The following is an 18,093-nucleotide window of genomic DNA, read 5'->3' as shown; positions in this document are numbered from 1 at the left end:
TTTAAAGCATCGGTGTCCAAACTCAGTCCTGTCATGCAGAGATTAGCTCCAACCCCAATTAAACAGACCTAAACCAGCTTATCAAGGTATTACTAGGCATACTAGACATGTCCAGGCAGGTGTGCTGAGGCAAGTTGGAGCTAAACTCTGTAGGACAGTGGCCCTCCAGGACTGAGCTTGGACACCCCTGATTTTAAAGGTGTGTTCACACTTGTAGTTCGGTTCTCTTGGTTTGTTTGGTCCGGACCAAAAAAGAAAACGATATATTTGGTCCTGGTCCACTTAGCATTTACATTGGCATTTTTGACAGCGAACCTAAAGATAAAGGCACAGTCATATGTTCACAACCTGATTGGTCGGGTTGAAAATATTGACATATATTTCGTGACTGAACCCAAACAACAGGTGTGTTTTACTTAAAGTGGCACTGTGCAGACCGATCGTTGTATGACATCAAAATACCTATTCATCAATTGGTCTGCTCAGTGCCACGTTTGCCCTCTGCTCATTTTGTTTTGGATATACCACTTGTTCTGCGTCGTCAAATCATGTCACAAATCATTGTCACTTCAAACAAACTTATAAGCTCTTTTTGCACTACACTCTTTATATCTGCACTGTTTGTTCATTTCAATGGTTTGCATTCTATCTGCCATGTGCCTTGTGCTACTTTATCTATCCTTTTTTGCATGTCCTTATTTGTATAGTTGTATTTTATATTATATTTAATCTGAATTTATTTATATTTTTATATTCTACCATTAGTGTTTAGTGTTATCTGTATGCACCAAGGGTCTGAGAGTAATGCAATTTAATTTCTCTGTATGTATGTGCTATACATGTGGCAGAATTGACAATAAAGCAGACTTTGACTTGACTTCGGCATAGCGTTGCATCTCGTAATTACATCCTGTTTTTGGTTCGTTTACAAGTATTTGGTCCGTGTTTTCATATTTCATTCAAACCGCACCAGAGTTCATCTGGAAGCGGACCGAGACCCATCTTTTTAGCGGCCTCGGTCCGCTTGTATGGTGCGCACCAGGGTTCGGATGGCAGCGTTTACACTTACTCAAATGAACTCATTTCATTTTAATCGAACCAAAAGTGAACACACCCTAAAATGAACTCTGGTGTGATTTCTCTGTTAGTGCGGTTCATTTGAGTAAGTGTGAAAGCTGTCAAAAATGCCAGTGTGAACGCTAAGTGGACCAGGACCAAATTGATCGAACTACAAGTGTGAACGCACCCTAAAGTAAATGTACGTACAGTAGTTTTGTCAATTATTGGGACTTTGGAGCCCCCTACAGTTAAGTGAGTGGAATTGTTGTAAATATATCAGTCGTAATTAGGCTACAGTGAATATCTTCACACATTTCTGCCATTTCTGCATATGAACCTGCCCTTTTCATAGAATTTCGTATCTGCTCACCAAACATACATAATTTTAAAACAGATGTTTGGAGGAAAAGTCTTGAAAGAAAATAGAAGACATTGACCTTATTAGAAGTCGGTGTACCATCTGAATGATTTTGAAACTGATATTGTAATGTAAAAAAAAGTTACATATACAGTGCATTCAGAAAGTGTTCAGACCCCCTTCACTTTTTTCAATTTTGTTATGTTGCAGCCTGATACTATACTACAATATGACAAAGTGAAAATAGAATTTTAGAAATGTCTGTAAATGTATTAAAAAGAAAAAGACTGAAATATCACATTCACATAAGTATTCAGACCCTTTGCAACAATGCTTGCAACAATTTAGCTCAGGTGCCTCCCATTTCTCTTGATCATTGCTGAGATGATTGGAGTCCACCTGTGGTAAATTAAATTGATTGGACATGATTTGGAAAGGCACACTCCTCTCTATAAAAGACCTCACAGCTGACAATGCATATCAGAGTGAAAACCAAGCTATGAGGTCAAAGGAATTGCCTGCAGAGCTCAGAGACAGGACTGTATTGAGGCACAGATCTGGGGAAGGCTACAAAAAAGTTTCTGCTGCACTGAAGGTTCCCAAGAGCACAGTGGCTTCCATAATTCTCAAATGGAAGAAGTTTGGCACAACCGGGACTCTTCCAAGAGCTGGTCGCCCAGCCAAACTGTAAAAGCAATTGATGGAGAAGGGCCTTGTCTAGACTGGTGTCCAAGAAGCTGATGGTCACTCTAGTTGAGCTCCATGATAATATATGCAGATGGGGGAAACCTACAGAAGGACAAACATCACTGCAACACTCTACCGATCTGGGCTTTATGGTGGTGTGGCAAGACTCAATCCTCTTCTCAGTGAAGACACATGAATACACACTTGGAATTTGCAAAACAGCACCTAAAGGACCCTCAGACTCTGAGAAACAAGACTATCTGGTCTGATGAACCTCAATTCTAAGCATTATAATTGAAGGAAACCAGTTCTGCTCATCACGTGCAGAGCATAGACATATATAGACACCCTATTCGACCGCTCCAGGCACGTAGATGCGGCCACCATCACCATACTGTAGGTTCCAGTGGCATGCACAAGGGGGGGGGGGGGGGCCAGGAGGCTCGAGCCCCTGCCCCTTTGAGGTCTGACGGTAAAGTGCCCTTTGCGGTCCGGTGCTCTAAAAAGCCCGTCAAACAGCGCCTGATTACTGAACTAAGTTATGTTTTGTGCTAATACTGTCAAAACACACAATGTTTATGTATAGACTCAGTTGGTTATGTCTAAAATGAAAGTAAACAGCTGAGAGAAACGCATGCGTGCCTGTATATTAGATACGTACTAAACATGCTGCCGACTGTAATTAAAGGGATAGTTCACCCTAAAATTTCATCGTCATTATTTACTCTCACATGTTGTCCCAAACCTGTAATAATTTCTTTCTTGTGCTGAACACAAAAGAAGATATTTTGAAGAATGTGGCTAACCAAACAGTTGCTGGTCCACATTGACTTTAACAGTAGGGGAAAAAATACTATGGAAGTCACTGTAGACCAGCAATTGTTCTACACATTCTTCAAAATAGCATTTATTTTCAGCAGAAAAAACTCGTTCAGGTTTAAAACAACTTTTTAGTGAGTAAATACAGGTATAAAAATAAAACACTAGCCTATTTTAATTTTGGGGTGAATTATTCCTTTAATGTTAATAAAACACCAAACACAAAGAGAAAAATCATTCACTACTCTTGACTGAAAAACTTTAATACAGTTGCTTTAATAGGAATCAATCTATATAGTGTTTTATTTTTATATTTGTTCATTCAATTTCTTGAATGCTCCTGCTAAATACACCTATTGACTACCTGAAAATAAAACACTGTTTATTTTATTTGTATATTATGTGTATTTGTAATGTGTATCTTTGCTCTCATTTTTTAATAACAAAGATAAAACAATGACAACGACTTTAATCTTCACCCACTTTGGCCTAAATATCCGCCATACTTTTTTATATTTTGTTACCTTGAAAGGCTTTGTCTTTATAGTAGGGAAATTAGTTTGGCTGTACTGCTCAAACAACTTGCAAAATAGAAAATCCAACATCGCCCACCCCTAGCTGAAACCCATACCCCCCCCATATATCACTCACTACTAGTTACTCCTTTCAAAGGTAATATTGTTACTTTACTTATTACTTTCTGGCAACAGTAATTAGTTACACTACTAGTTACATTACTTTTTCTTCACACCCCACAGAAGCTGTAACTGTGTATCTTCCAGATAAAATTCAGATAAAACATATTTCTGCCTCATTATTTGACCAAAATCCACATTGGATCGCAGTCAGAAGTTATTACAAACACTCAATAGTGATTGATAGTGGCATTCAAGTACAAGTGTTGTATTAATCTCATTAATTGTCATGTGTAGCTTGAAGTAATTTTTCTGTTACCCATATGCGATTAAATTTCGTTATGTATTTTATCAAATCACATGAGTTTGTAAGAAAATATTTAATTTTCAAAAAATATTTTAAATTATATTATATTAATATAATGTACCACATGCCGATAATGCAGTATTTCTATCTGCTTTTCCATATTCCAAGCTTGCCTGCTGCACTGGGGACATCACATGCATGTGCGAGTCGTGAAAAATATGAAAATAAAATCAGGAATTATTTGATTGTTGGATTTTAAATCAGCGGGGTTGAGGCATCAAAAGTAACTAAGTAACTAAGCTGTTTTATGGAAAGTAACTGTAATATTATTACTGAAATATTATTAGTAATTAGTTACACTACTAGTTACTGCAAAAAGTAATATTATTACAGTAACTAATTACTAGTAACTAGTTACTGCCCAACACTGGTCCTGAGTGACCCAGCCAGAGCCCTGACTCAAACCCTATCGAACATCTCTGGAGAGACCTGAAAATGGCTGTCCATCGACGGTCCTCATCCAACCTGACAGAGCTTGAGCGGATTTGCAAAGAAGAATGGCAGAAAATCCCCCAATCCAGGTGTGCAAAGCTTGTTGCATCATGCAGCATGTAATTGCCGCCAAAGGTGCTTCAACTATACTGAGTATGTGAATTTTTGTTTTGTTTTGTTTTGTTTTTTTTTATAAATTTACAGACATTTCTAAAATTCTGTTTTCACTTTGTCATTATGAGGTATGGAGTGTAGATTAATGGAAGGGAAAAAAAATATTTTAAACAATTATCAGGCTGCAACATAACAGAAGTGAAGGTGGTCTGAATACTTTCTGAATGCACTGTAGTTGCTTTAAATTGCAGATACGGAATTTTGGCTTATGGTGAGATGAATTAAAGCCCAGCAGGGTTATTGTGTACTGTATTAATGTTCTTTGAAATAATCAAAATGGCAGAATCTTTTAGGCTAATAGTGGACAGGTTACTAACTTTTATGTTTGTTAGTTTTTTATATGTATATTATAGGTTTAGCAAGACAATCAAAACATTCCACCACAACCATCAACAAGTTACTTGCTTTACAAATACATTTTTTGTTTGTTTGTTTCGTCTGATTGTGGTTGTTATTCAACAAACAACTTCAAATACATTTAAATGGAAGGTGAACAATGGAAAGTGTTACATCTGAATTGTTTTGTGGTACAATGGTACAATGTGGTACATTGTTTTGTGGTAAAAAGCCTTAACATATGGAATGTGTAACAAGATATGTAGATATGTATACATAGATATGTATACATATCTATAGTTACAACTGCGACTGAGGGATGTAAAATCTTTCATTTATGTGTGATAATTTTTGTATTGGGATATTACTCTTAGGCCTACTGTTAATGAAACACTTGCTGAATCGGTTGTCTGTCTATAACCTATATATGCTATATGATTATACTGAATTTAAAACAATATGTGAACTTATTTTCATTTTATTTTATTCTTATGCCATTATAAATTGACAGCCATTTTTATAAAGAAAATGTTGAATGAACTCTTGACTTTTTAAGACTGTTAACTCTTAATTGATCACAATGTGGTTTGCTCTTGACCTGTTTTAACTTTAATGATTGTGTTTGCTCTTTTAGTCTGAATATTTTATTTAGGCAGCCTAACATTACCTCAGTAAAATACTGAAATTGCTGTTTTATTGTCATCTTAAAATGACACAAAGTAACATTTTATATTACATAGACACGTTTAGAAAACACATGTCCTGGAAAACAAAACCACAGCACTAAGCGGGTCACTATAATGTCAGTGAAACCAGTTATTACCGAGCCGAACCACCTACACGCTCATCGTATACCGCGTGTTTCCATAGCAACGACATCCGCCTCAACTCTTGAGTGAGTGCGCAGCCGCCAGTGGCCTGCCACTATTGGGGTTTTTTCGCCCAAACATTTCCTTACGTCAATGACAACCGGCTAGTTTTGACTCAAGCGGAAACTCAGCTTCGGTGTGCTCGGTGTCTGGGCGCGGTTTCCGGCAGCGGGCCGGCTATTGGACATCTCACGGATCCGTTAACCGACGACAGCGCTGGCTTCGCCTTTTGTACGGAAGCCGACATGGAAGAGGCGTAAAAATGTCCGGTTTGAGCGAATCGCCCTAGTGAGTTGGATCTTTTAAATGAATCATTTAAACCGTTTCACAACAGGGAACGATTTCTTTACTGAATCAATCCAAGCCGTTATCGAGTCAACAACTCTCCGACTCATTGAACCTTTTCAGCGTGAATTCAATGTTTGTATTGTTTAAAGTAGGCTACATTACATTAATGCAGGCATTAAACGCAATACATACATACATACATGAAATTATTAAGACTAAAAGGTTATAGGCCGTTTGCGTTATTGGACGTACTGCTAACCATAGACTAGCATATATAAACCATAGACTATAAGAAACAGAATTGGACAAAATTAAGGATCATCTACAGAAAATTTCACATGTCTGCCACCAGAAAAACAAAACAATTTTGGTTGGACCTTGTTGACACTTAATCAGACCTCTTTAAATCCTGAGATGTTGTTATCCCGCTAACGTTAATATTGGTTTATTTATTTAGTTTGTGTGTGTGTATTGGCAGATCTCGGGCTCTGCTGTAAACAGTTATAAATAGTTTAATAAATAAAGAATCAAAAAAAAAAAAGAAAGAAAATTTCACATGAACAGGTAACAAACATGAGGAAAAACACACAAAAGGACGAACATAAGCTGAATAAATAAAATAAATACAATTGTAAATATGTTTTTAGTAATAAAAATAATAAACAAATAGTTTAGCTAGATTAAATGAAAATTGATAAGCAAAGGAAAGCTAAGCTATATTCTGCCAGGTTGAAACTTTTATTTATTAATTTATTATTATTATTACATTTTTAAATTCTAGCTTTTTTCTCGCAATTCTGACTTTTTTTCTGACTTAAACTATAACCTCAGAATTGCAGGGAAATTTTGAATGTGAGATAAAAAAAAAAAAAACATCTTGCAATTTTGAGTTTATATCTCACAGTTCTGGTGATTAAAAAGTCGAAATTACGTTTTTGGTTTTTTTATTCTTTGTGTATGTGTTTTCCCTGTCTTATTAATAATCTTCTCTTATGGTCTTTGCCTAGTATTTTGTCTTCTGTCTATACTTTGCTCCCCTTGTTTTATTAAATTGATTTAGTTATTTATATTATACGGGCTATAGTGCCGATAATTGTGCCGATCTCTATATTTTTTTGAACGTCTTTACAGCACTTTGGTCAGTCGTGTGGCTGCTTTTATACGTGCTATATAAATAAATCGAACTTGAACATAGTAGACTCATAATTAGAATCATCAAACTAACCCTCAACAGAATCACCATCATCCAAAAAAAGGGAATAAAAAAAAAATGAAGAAGAAGTAGTTCATATTGTTTCAAGAAACCAACCATCCCTAAATATTAAGGACCAGGTGATGACCTAATTACGTCATGACGTAAAAGAATCAGTAAGTCGTCCTTGAACTGATTCTTTCGAACGAACTACTTAAAGTAACCGGTTCGCCAAAATGACTCGGACTTCACAATAGTGGAGCGGCGCGGCGGAGGATCCCCACCCGTGAGCATGGCGGTGTGCTAGTGTATTAATGAAGACCGGAGAGAGCAGGCGGAGACGGAAAACACTAACATGCGCTTCAAATAATCCGATTTTAACGGACTGTGTGTTAATTCACCGATGCCAGAGGCAGTCCGCTGGGTTTCTCCATGCAGTCTTCGTTTACTTCTATAGGATGGTGAGCTGAGCAGATAAAAAGCACAAGTTATTGGTGATTGCATCTATCCAGCCGTTCCCTGTTGTGAATTATAGGCGCGCGTGGGCCGCCGGTGCTCCGTGATCATGAAGCGCTGCTGCGGGAAGCGCGTCTTTGTGCGAGGCGTGTTTATGTCCGCGAACAGACTCGTTTAAACGCCCTAAACATGAATGCCATTGTCATGTCGAGTGCCGTGTGAGTTTATTTTGATTCGTTGAACCGTTCAGACCGGAGAGATGCGTGAGTATAAAGTGGTGGTCCTCGGCAGCGGCGGGGTCGGTAAATCCGCCCTTACCGTGCAGTTCGTCACCGGGACGTTTATTGAGAAGTACGACCCGACCATCGAGGATTTCTACCGTAAGGAGATCGAGGTCGACTCGTCGCCGTCGGTGCTGGAGATCCTGGACACGGCGGGCACGGAGCAGTTCGCGTCCATGCGGGACCTGTATATCAAAAACGGACAGGGCTTCATTCTGGTCTACAGTCTGGTGAACCAGCAGAGCTTCCAGGACATCAAACCCATGAGAGACCAGATCATCCGAGTCAAGAGGTGAGATAGAACCGATAACTGTCTTGAATTAGGGTGTCGGAGCTTCGCTGTTGGTGACATGTCATTGCATACGATGAAAATGATCTTAACCCATCTGACAGCATGTCCAGAATCGGCCCGTGTGTGTGTACAGTGTGTGTGTAGTTGGGCCTCTACAGGCCTGTTGCTCGAGCCTTGATGTGCCGCATCCAGTGTTCAAACACACTGCTGTCTGCATGAAAGATTCATGCTCAAGTAATGCGATGCACTTCTCTGCTGCTCTAACCTTGATCCATACTTCAAATGCTGCTCTCATTTGTTTAGGAAAAATTGTAATGACTTTGTGATGAATATTTTCGTGTTTGAAATGAAAACAGTAGCCTTGTGGATTTTAGTCCATAGCTCACACAGCTTTGAAGCCTCTCTAGATACTCAAAGTTGACAATATTAGCTTTTAGCTGATTTAAAATGGAGTAAAAATTCCGGGAAAATGCTCTATATTCCAGATAGATAGATGGATAGATAGATGGATAGATAGATGGATAGATAGATAGATAATTCATGCACTCATCTTTATTTGTCTGAATATCCCTCCCCTAAACTACCATAACAAAGTAGTCCATAATATCAGGGGTGCACACAAGTTTTTCAGCCTGGTTCTCATATGAGAATAAATAAATATATATATATATATATATATATATATATATATAATATAAATAATAACTAACTAAAAATAATAAACTAGTGCACTAGTTTACTAATAAAGTATATGCGCTTCTGGGTTTAGCGCTCCCGATGGAATTGCGTCAGTGAATGAAATGTCATCGTTTTGCTTTGAAAACGGCAGCGGGTAGCCTAGATCAGTGGTTCTCAATTCCAGTCCCTGCTCTGCACATTTTGCATGTCTCCCTTACTTAACACACCTGATTGAGATCATCAGCTCGTTAGTTCAGTTCATGGATCTCTCTCCTAACGAGCTGATGATCTCAATCAGGCGTGTTAAGTAAGGGAGACATGCAAAATGTGCAGAGCAGGGGGCCCCCAGGACTGGAATTGAGAACTACTGGCCTAGATTATGCTTTCAGTTTGAATTGAAATCTTATACAGTACAGTTTGTCGATCTAAAATGGTAATTGTGCATTAACAGCTGTCAACCATGTCGGTACGCAAATGCGCTGTCAGAACTTATTTACTCGGAGCATTTTTAATTTTGGTCGCACCTGCGGACCACTTGTGTGCACCACTGCATAATATAATTTTTAGAATAGAATTAGAATTATTATTGTATGATTGTTAAATTCATAGTGTCAAGAGTAATTGCAAGTTACAATTATCTATCTACCTGACTATCAAAAATAGGAAATTCACTTTGTTGTGGGCGTGTTTGAAAGCAACAAGTGGCAGAAAACAATGCTAATGGATTTCTCTTTAAACTGATTCTAATGGCATCATATAAGAATTCCCCAAGGATCAGTTGAGATCCCACTGAAAAACAGGATCCTTAATAGATTCATTTTGGATTCCATTAGTATCCTTTAGGATTGGCACCCAAATCCAGGAGCAATCCCTTACCAATAGGAACTTCACTTATCAGGTACAGTAAGTGAACTAAAGATGATAATAAGCTAAATAATTGGGGGAATGAAAGTGATTCCATTAATACTTTTATCCTTCTTATCAGTATAACTCAGGCCCCCACTAACCTCAGTCACCCTGAAGCAGAAATATATTCATACAGACCTGCAAACAACATCTCCTGCAGCACACATTCCCACGCAAATAATATACATCTGCACTCTCGCGCAGAAGGATGTTTCTGCCTTCAGAAAATATTGAATAATTGAATGGCATAAATATTTCACACAGTAAAAGTGATGCATAATGAGGAGGAGATAGTGGGAGTAAGACACATCTGTCACAGCTCTGTTTGTTCTTGTTGAAGGATGAATGAGACAGGTAGTGAAAGAGCAGAGAAGGGTTTAGTGACATTTACAGAAGTGCATGACTAAAACAGATGATTGTAATAGCAAGTGTAACTGTTATTATGGCTCACATTTATACTGAAAAATTACTTCAAAATGACTCAAAACTTATCGTTTTTGTTTATTTTTAATTTGTAGGAATATTATAGGTTGTATGTATTGAACTTAAATTTACAGTAAAAAGTATATTTCATTAACTGATATGTTAAAACACCAACCTACAAAAATACTCATAACTCATAAAAATAAGCAAAGAAGAATGGTTAAATTTTCGTCAACACTTGACCAATTAACACTAGTACTTTCTATTCTACTTTTTTTCTGTTTATACAGAAGAAAAAAAAAAACTACTTGATATAATACCAATATATTGGTAACCAATGAATTTTTTTTTTTTTTTTTATGTTAAATTAGCAGTGTTAGCAAGGGTTAGGGATTTCAACAAACCAAAGCATGTAGCTCTTCCTGTGGTAACTTGAGTGATATTTCAGATAATGCAGCTTGTGGACTATTACTTTATTTCCCTTGCTGGATGACATAACCGGGGTGACATTTAGAGAGCAGAATATTGTAGAGATTTGGAGGTTGGGATTTTTTATTTGGGCCAGATATAACCACAGGAAGCACATAGCAACCCCCTTGACACTGGCTAAAACACCCAAGCATTGCGGTGGCCAGTTTTGCAGTCAAGCAACACTAAAATGGTACAGTACAGACATATGACCCATTTTTGGTTCATGACCCACAAATTGTGAGAATCAAGGGACAGCACACTGTCATTTTGAAAGAACTTTTAAACTGTGATGTCATTAGTGGTTTGTTAATAACAGGGTGTGTTTGTGAGGGGCGTGGCTTCAGTAACCCCACCCCTCCTCATCCTCCCTTGACCATGATTAGTGGTTGTGGGTGAAGACGTTCTTCTTTTGCCTAGAGGAATACTGTACTGTGAGAATTCAGATGTGAGGTGCAGGATGTATTGTGTGTCTGCCGTGAGAAAATAGTATAATCACAGTGACCTGTTTTGATACAGTTGAGATAATTAAACAAAAAGGTGAGGCCATGACAGGCTACATTGTGAATATAGTCAATTACACAACTGTTTTAAACTTTGGCATCAATAAGACTTTGGAATGTTCTTTATTTCTCTTATGTTATTAAGGCTAGATTTGTTTGATCAAAATACAGTAAAACTATAATATATTATTGAAAATTAAAATAACTGTTCTCTTTAACATCTTGTAAAATTTAACTTTATTCCTGTGATACAAAGCTGAATTTTCAGCATCATTACTCCAGTCTTCGGTGTCACATGGTTCTTCAGAAATCATTCTAATATGCTGATTTACTGCTCAAGAAACATTTCTTATTATTATTATCAATCTTGAGAACAGTTGTGCTGCTTAATATTTTTGTCTTTTTGATCAATTTTAATGCATCCTTACTGAATAACAGTTAATTTATTTTAAAAAAAAAAACCTGACTTGCACTAAAATTTTGAATAGAGTGTATTAAAAATATTACTGACACAAATTTTCTTTATAGGATATTTTAAGTCAGGCAATATATTAAACAAGTAAAATGTTAGATTTTTTCGTTCTTTAAAATGACTTTGCTGTGCATTTGTATAAAAATAATATTTACCAGTAATATCCTACTCTGACATCCATGAGCCAATCAAATCCTGATGGATAAAATCAAGCCCTGCCCTATACTATTTCCTATAAAATATTGTGTTTCACTCATACATATGACAGTTGGAAGTTAAATGCATTTTGAATGTGTTTTGTGTAGACTTTAAGCTACTGGGATGCATCCTAAAGTAAATGCCCTTGTTAAAAAGAAGTGCACTATGCACTTGTATTTTTAAAAACTATACTTGCAGATAGTATATTAATGAAACGGAGCAAACTTTCATGACTGTTTCTTAACACACAAGTGCACTTTTTATAAAGAGAGTTTAAAAAGTATTCCTTTAAAGTGTATTATATCTATATTAAGTACTCTTTTATTTTCATTTTTTTTTTTTTTTTACACTAAAGTCTACTTGTTCAGAAGGAATCGTTTGCATAAATTCTGTTTAAGTGTTCTCTCTGGTTGTTTCCAGGTATGAGAAGGTTCCTGTGATCCTGGTGGGGAATAAGGTGGATCTGGAGAGCGAGCGGGAGGTGTCTGTAAGGGAGGGACAGGCGCTGGCTGAGGAGTGGGGCTGTCCGTTCATCGAGACGTCTGCTAAGAGCAAGACCATGGTGGATGAACTCTTTGCTGAGATCGTACGGCAGATGGACTATGCGGCACAGCCGGATAAAGACGATCCGTGCTGCTCCTCCTGCAATATACAATAACCCCCCAACACACACACACACACACACACACACACACACACAAACACACACAGAACTCACATTACAGTAGCTTTGATAGACCTTCTAGTGTCGAAGGTTTTCCATCATTCTGTATCTGCAGACTGACAGTAACTTTGAGGATTTTTTTCTTGTCACTTTAAATCCTGACTGACTCAACCACAGGAAGAGCACTTGCCTTAGGTTTCACGTTTCCTGTTTGAGCAGGATCCTTCAGTGGTGATGAGTTGGACTTTATGTTCTTGGTCTTATGGTATTGATGATTTTATCTGAATTTGTCACCAGGTCAAAGAGAGAGAGAGAAAATAAGAGGGTTCTTAGCCATATGCTTGATATAGCCATATAATCATTTAATAAAGACTTTCTAATTGTTCATTTATTTGGGAATAGATCCCTTAAAGTCGTCATTTTTCATGGGTATCTCATCTGAAACATCGAGGTGGAAAAACAGTCAGGTGACTTTAGTTTTGTTCCAAAACCTAGTTAACTGCCTACCTAGACAGTGAATTAAAGCCCAAAGTATGTTCCCTATGGTTTCCTAGAATGCACTGGGGTGAGCAATAAAAAATTCATCCAGGATGGTGCATGAGATTCTAAAAATACTTGAATTTCGTTCCACTCCATAATATTTTGCTAAAAGTTAATAAGGTGTGTTGTATGTATTTTTATGTACTGCACACACAAGTATCATGCTATTAGCTTAACAGCATGCTAATGTCAAACTCTCTAAATCCATGTGTATGAGCTTCACATAAGCAACTGTATATGCGTGATGCAGAGTAGGGCTGAACGATTAATCAAAGTAACATCGAAATCACGATATGGGTTTGTGCAATTATCAAATCACAAAGGCTGCAGTTTAAATGCATAAATATGTTGAAAGTTTCTGAGTGAAATTGATCAGTGCTTTCAGTTGCTTATAAAACATTTATAAACCTACAGCCAACAAAGGAGAAACTTTAAAGTCAGCATGAAACAGAAGTTACGATTGTGTTTTCTTCCCTATTGTTACTTCTCGTAAAAAAAAAAATATATATATATATATTGGGCGGGGCTTGGTTTTGTTCTTTGGGAATTGATTAGATCATTGTCATTTGCTATTGCTGCATTCTCTTGTGATTGACAGGTTACATACTCGCTGATATTGCTGCAAAGGGGAGGAAAGTTATTTTTATTAAAGATTGATTCAATTAATTTAAACGTAAAAATGATCACTGCAGTAGCAGTATAGCATTAAAAATTAAGATTTGTCAGTTTTGTTTTAAGGGGCTCCCTGCAGTTTTCCACCAAAGTAAATGTTTGATAGGCTAATATTTGTTAATGCTTTGTTTTATTTTACAGTAAAACAGCATTATTTACTATAGCAATCAATTTCATGTTTTAATATTTAATTATAATAATCATAAAAGTAATAGTTCTTATTTTATAGTCATATTGATATAATCGCTATGAGTTTTGTGAAATTTACAGTATGAAATATACATTGCAATCACAATTTTTACCAGAAAAAAACAAATTGTTCAGTCTGCAAAATCCATCTACATAGAATGTTGTCAGGCAGCTTAGTAGGTTTTGGAACAGAGCTCGTGTCTTTATGCTGCTTCCATTCAAAGTCAGATTTAGAAGATGAGTTCAGAAAATGGCGACTCTACCATTAGCTTGCAGTGGAACAATTGTGAACAAAGAACTCTTTTAGCAACCAAATTGGGGACGCTGTGCTTTACGCCACTAGCAGTCGTTCAACTAGTGTATCAACAGAGAGAACCATTTATCTTGTTTTTTTATGTTTGCTAAATATGTTGTATCATGCAATGTTGAACCTTTTGACTCTTTGATGTATTTTATTTGCTTAAATGTTGAATGTTTGACAGTGTAAATCTCTCTGACTGCCACCATGTCTGCATCATGAACCCTCCATCGTGAGATTCAAGATACTTTCAATTGCACTTTTCCAAGCAGGAATGTTAACTTTCCGAGCGAATGGAATGCAGCGTAAGTCCCTGTCTCTGATTGGATGGGGACACATCTGGACACAGAACTTTTGCTAATTTATTATCTCATATGGCTCTGTTGGACTCGTCTCTTTTTCTTTCTCTCTCGATTTTATCACCCTCTTTCTCACGCGTCTCTTCAGCATCTCAGCCCCTTTCTACACTCGTTCTCAATATTCTGCCATGCTTGTGTGGGTCATTGATGCTGACAATGATGGCTATTGTTTGACTGTATATCCGTTTGTACAGAGGTTGCCAGTTTTTCTTGGTATCCTCCGGGCTTGAGGTTGGATCTCAAGGCTGAACATATAGAGATTATGGAGGTGTGTGAGTGTGTGTGTTTGAATAGAGAGCTCTGAGTCAGTATTGATTTTATATTTTTTTATGTGGACCTGTGCTCAACTCTTCTGAATGACTGAATGGTGACACTCTTTTTTTGTTTTGTTTGGCACCTAAATAAAGTGCATCTGACACTCGCACGCACTGCAGTGTTTTTTCTGTGTTTTAAAACCAACACGCTCACTGTCCAAACATATGCCCGCTTTATAAATAAGAAATATTTGAGCAGAACATGTTACGCTGAAGGACAAAAGTGTGTCCTGCAGTTTGTTTGAATATCTGCACACACACACACGACAGGTTCTGTTTTCCATCAGACAGGTTTTGTTTATTTGATGGCTGTTAAACTATTTCGTTGTGAGAGATACAAGTTAGTTACGGAACATTTAGCAGATTCTTTCCATCTAAACTGACTTTAAGGTGCTGTAGAGGATTTTCCGTCATCATAAAAGTTTTACACATGAAGACACGAATAGAGTTTTTGACATAAAGATTCCAGTCATAACAGTAGTTTCATAAGAAAGTGCATTTCTACAACTGGATCTGTAACGACAGTGTTATTGGAGTTTTATTGATATACTATTATAATTTTTGTAAATATTTTGAACTAGATATTTTTCTATATATTTTCTGTTTTTGGTTTAATTTGTTTACATTTTAATAATGTTGTGTTTTTTGTCTTTTTTTAATGCGTCTGTAGTTTTTATAATTTTTTTATTTAATAGTGGTTATTTTGAGTTTATTTTAATGACATAAAATGAAAATGAGAAATGTTGCTTTGGAAACTAATTTATTTATTTATTTATATTTTTTATATTATTTCAGTTAATATTTATTTTGTATCAAGTAACATTTTTCTTTTTCTTTTTTAGTTTTAGTTAATGATAATAATAGAAATCTAATATCAAAAGCACAGGCAAAGCTATTACCAGGCTGTGGAACCTACATTTTACTTATATTTATCTTTTTTTTTGTGTGTCAACATTAAAAATTGCATATTACTTTGGCATTTCTTTCCAAATGCATTTCTGTTCAAATTCATATATGTATTACAATGAAATGGCAAGTAACACACTGAATTAAACCTGATATTTTGAAGTAGAAAAACCTAAATATTTTCTTGTAAACATTCGCGCCAATAATCTTTATGTATATTTTGTAAATAATTACAAATTTATTTTGTATAGCTTAGTAAAGTTATGTGATAAAAGTGTAAGCATACTAAAGCTTACAAAATGTACTATTGCATCCTGCATATATAAACACTATTGGTCAAAAAAAGTTTGGAAGTATTAAGGTTTTTAATGTTTTGTGAAAGTCTCTTATGCTCACCAATGCTGCATTTATTTGATGAAAAGTACAGTAAAGACGATGAAAAATTCCATAAAATATTAAGCAGCAAAATGATAATAAGAACCATTATTAATAATTGATCATCAATAATAATTAAGCAGCAAAACAGTATATTAGAATGATTTCTGAAGGATCATGTGACACTGAAGACTGAAGTAATGATGTGCAGGAATAAATTACGCCTTATAATAGACAAAATTTACTTTAATTATCCTAATTATTCCAAACTTTTGACTAGTTCTGTACCATAAAATATATAGCATACTCTATATACTAAAATATGGTTGAGTATGTAGTATCATTCTGCACACGTGCATAAACAGGAAAGTCTATGTGAACAGTGAGCTGCTGTTTTATGGGGTAAATATTTTCTGGCAGACCTGAACTCTCTGCCCACTCACTGGACACAGGAATGCAGGGAAAAGCAGCCAAGAGAGGACATGGGAAATGGACAGAGGACATAAGAGCACAGCAGTGAGGGGGAGATTCACACACCAGCATGAGACTTATTGCTGGGTGTCATGGCAACCGCATGGCAACACATGCTGCCAATTTCACACTCTAATTTGCAGTGATTTGATTGGCCAAAAATAGTTAGTGGAGGAAGATACGGACACACACCATCTATCAACATCCAGCAGGAGGCATGTACACCTACACTTAGCTGCCTGTCAGATGTCAGATGTAGAACACTGAATGTGATCTACAGCACACTTGTTGCAGGAATGATCTCTCCTGAGAAACCTGCTTTATAAATACCACAAAGACACACAACTGCCCACAGATTTCAGTCTTTGTGTGTATTTGTGTATCGGGTTTAAAGGTCCTTTGGCAATCCAGGCATGTGTGCATTAGCATGAAGGAGTTTATTTTTCAGAAATGACCAGCTGAATACAGTATGTACATTATCCCACTTTTTTTTATTTTCTTTCTTTCTTTTTTTTTTTTTTTTGCTGTTTAATTATCTCTACCACTTAATCACATAAAGACATTCAACAGGCTTAATTCACTAAGAAATAGCCAAGAGAAATTAAACACTGACAAGGAAACATTCCAGGAAGAGGGAAAGGAAATGCAGAATTAAAAGTAGAACATGTTTCAAGATCCAAATATGCAGGTGGCCATTAGACCCAATATATATGTTTTTTTTTTTTTTGGGTTTTTTTAATAAAAGTGGAATGAAGTGCTGAGAGACAACAACAGGGTTTAGCTAAAGAAGTTTAAAGGAATAGTTCATCCAAAAATGAAAATTTGCTAAAAATGTGCTCACCATCTTTCAAGGTGTAGATGAGTTTGTTTCTTCATGGAAACAGATTTGGAGAAATTCAGCATTACATCATTTGCTCAGCAAATTATCCTCTTGTGTGAATGGGTGCCGTCAGAATGTGAGTCCAAACAGCTGATAAAAACAGTACAATAATCCACAAACAATCCGCACAACTCCAGCCCATCAATTAATGTTTTGTGGAGTAGAAACTGTGTTTGTAAGAAACAAATCCATCATTAAGATGTTTTAACTTCAAACCATCGCGAGTCCATATATCCATAACATTGCTTTCTCCAGTCGCCTCGTCTGAATCCGGAGAGAAATCTGCACAGATCAAGCACCTTTTACAAGACAAAACAGTTCAAAACAAATGTGTCAGTGGATGTGAGAAGACAACAGTGGATGGACCTTTTCACTGGAGGAAGAGTTATTATGGACATGGAATGGTATTTCAGCCAGAAGTGATGGTTTGAAGTTAAAAATGTCTTAATGGATTTGTTTCTAAAAGCCACACAGCTTTTCACTTCACAAGATGTTAATTGATGGACTGGAGTGGTGTGGATTATTGTGATGT

At 36.5% G+C, this 18,093-nt stretch overlaps 1 protein-coding gene across 1 annotated transcript; it reads left to right on the top strand.

The window, feature by feature from the left end:
* The first annotated feature begins 6,905 nt into the window (after nt 1-6,905).
* Nucleotides 6,906-15,644, top strand: LOC131547265 (ras-related protein Rap-2a). Its single transcript, XM_058787720.1, has 2 exons — nt 6,906-8,245; nt 12,314-15,644. Exons 1-2 carry the CDS (start codon nt 7,932-7,934, stop codon nt 12,549-12,551), a joined length of 552 nt encoding a protein of 183 aa, XP_058643703.1. The 5' UTR covers nt 6,906-7,931; the 3' UTR covers nt 12,552-15,644.
* Nucleotides 15,645-18,093: the final 2,449 nt, after the last annotated feature.

Source organism: Onychostoma macrolepis, chromosome 09, assembly GCF_012432095.1.
Source record: "Onychostoma macrolepis isolate SWU-2019 chromosome 09, ASM1243209v1, whole genome shotgun sequence".
Classification (NCBI taxonomy): domain Eukaryota; kingdom Metazoa; phylum Chordata; class Actinopteri; order Cypriniformes; family Cyprinidae; genus Onychostoma; species Onychostoma macrolepis.
Note: the sequence above shows the minus strand (reverse complement) of the source record. Positions and strands in the feature narration are given on the sequence as shown.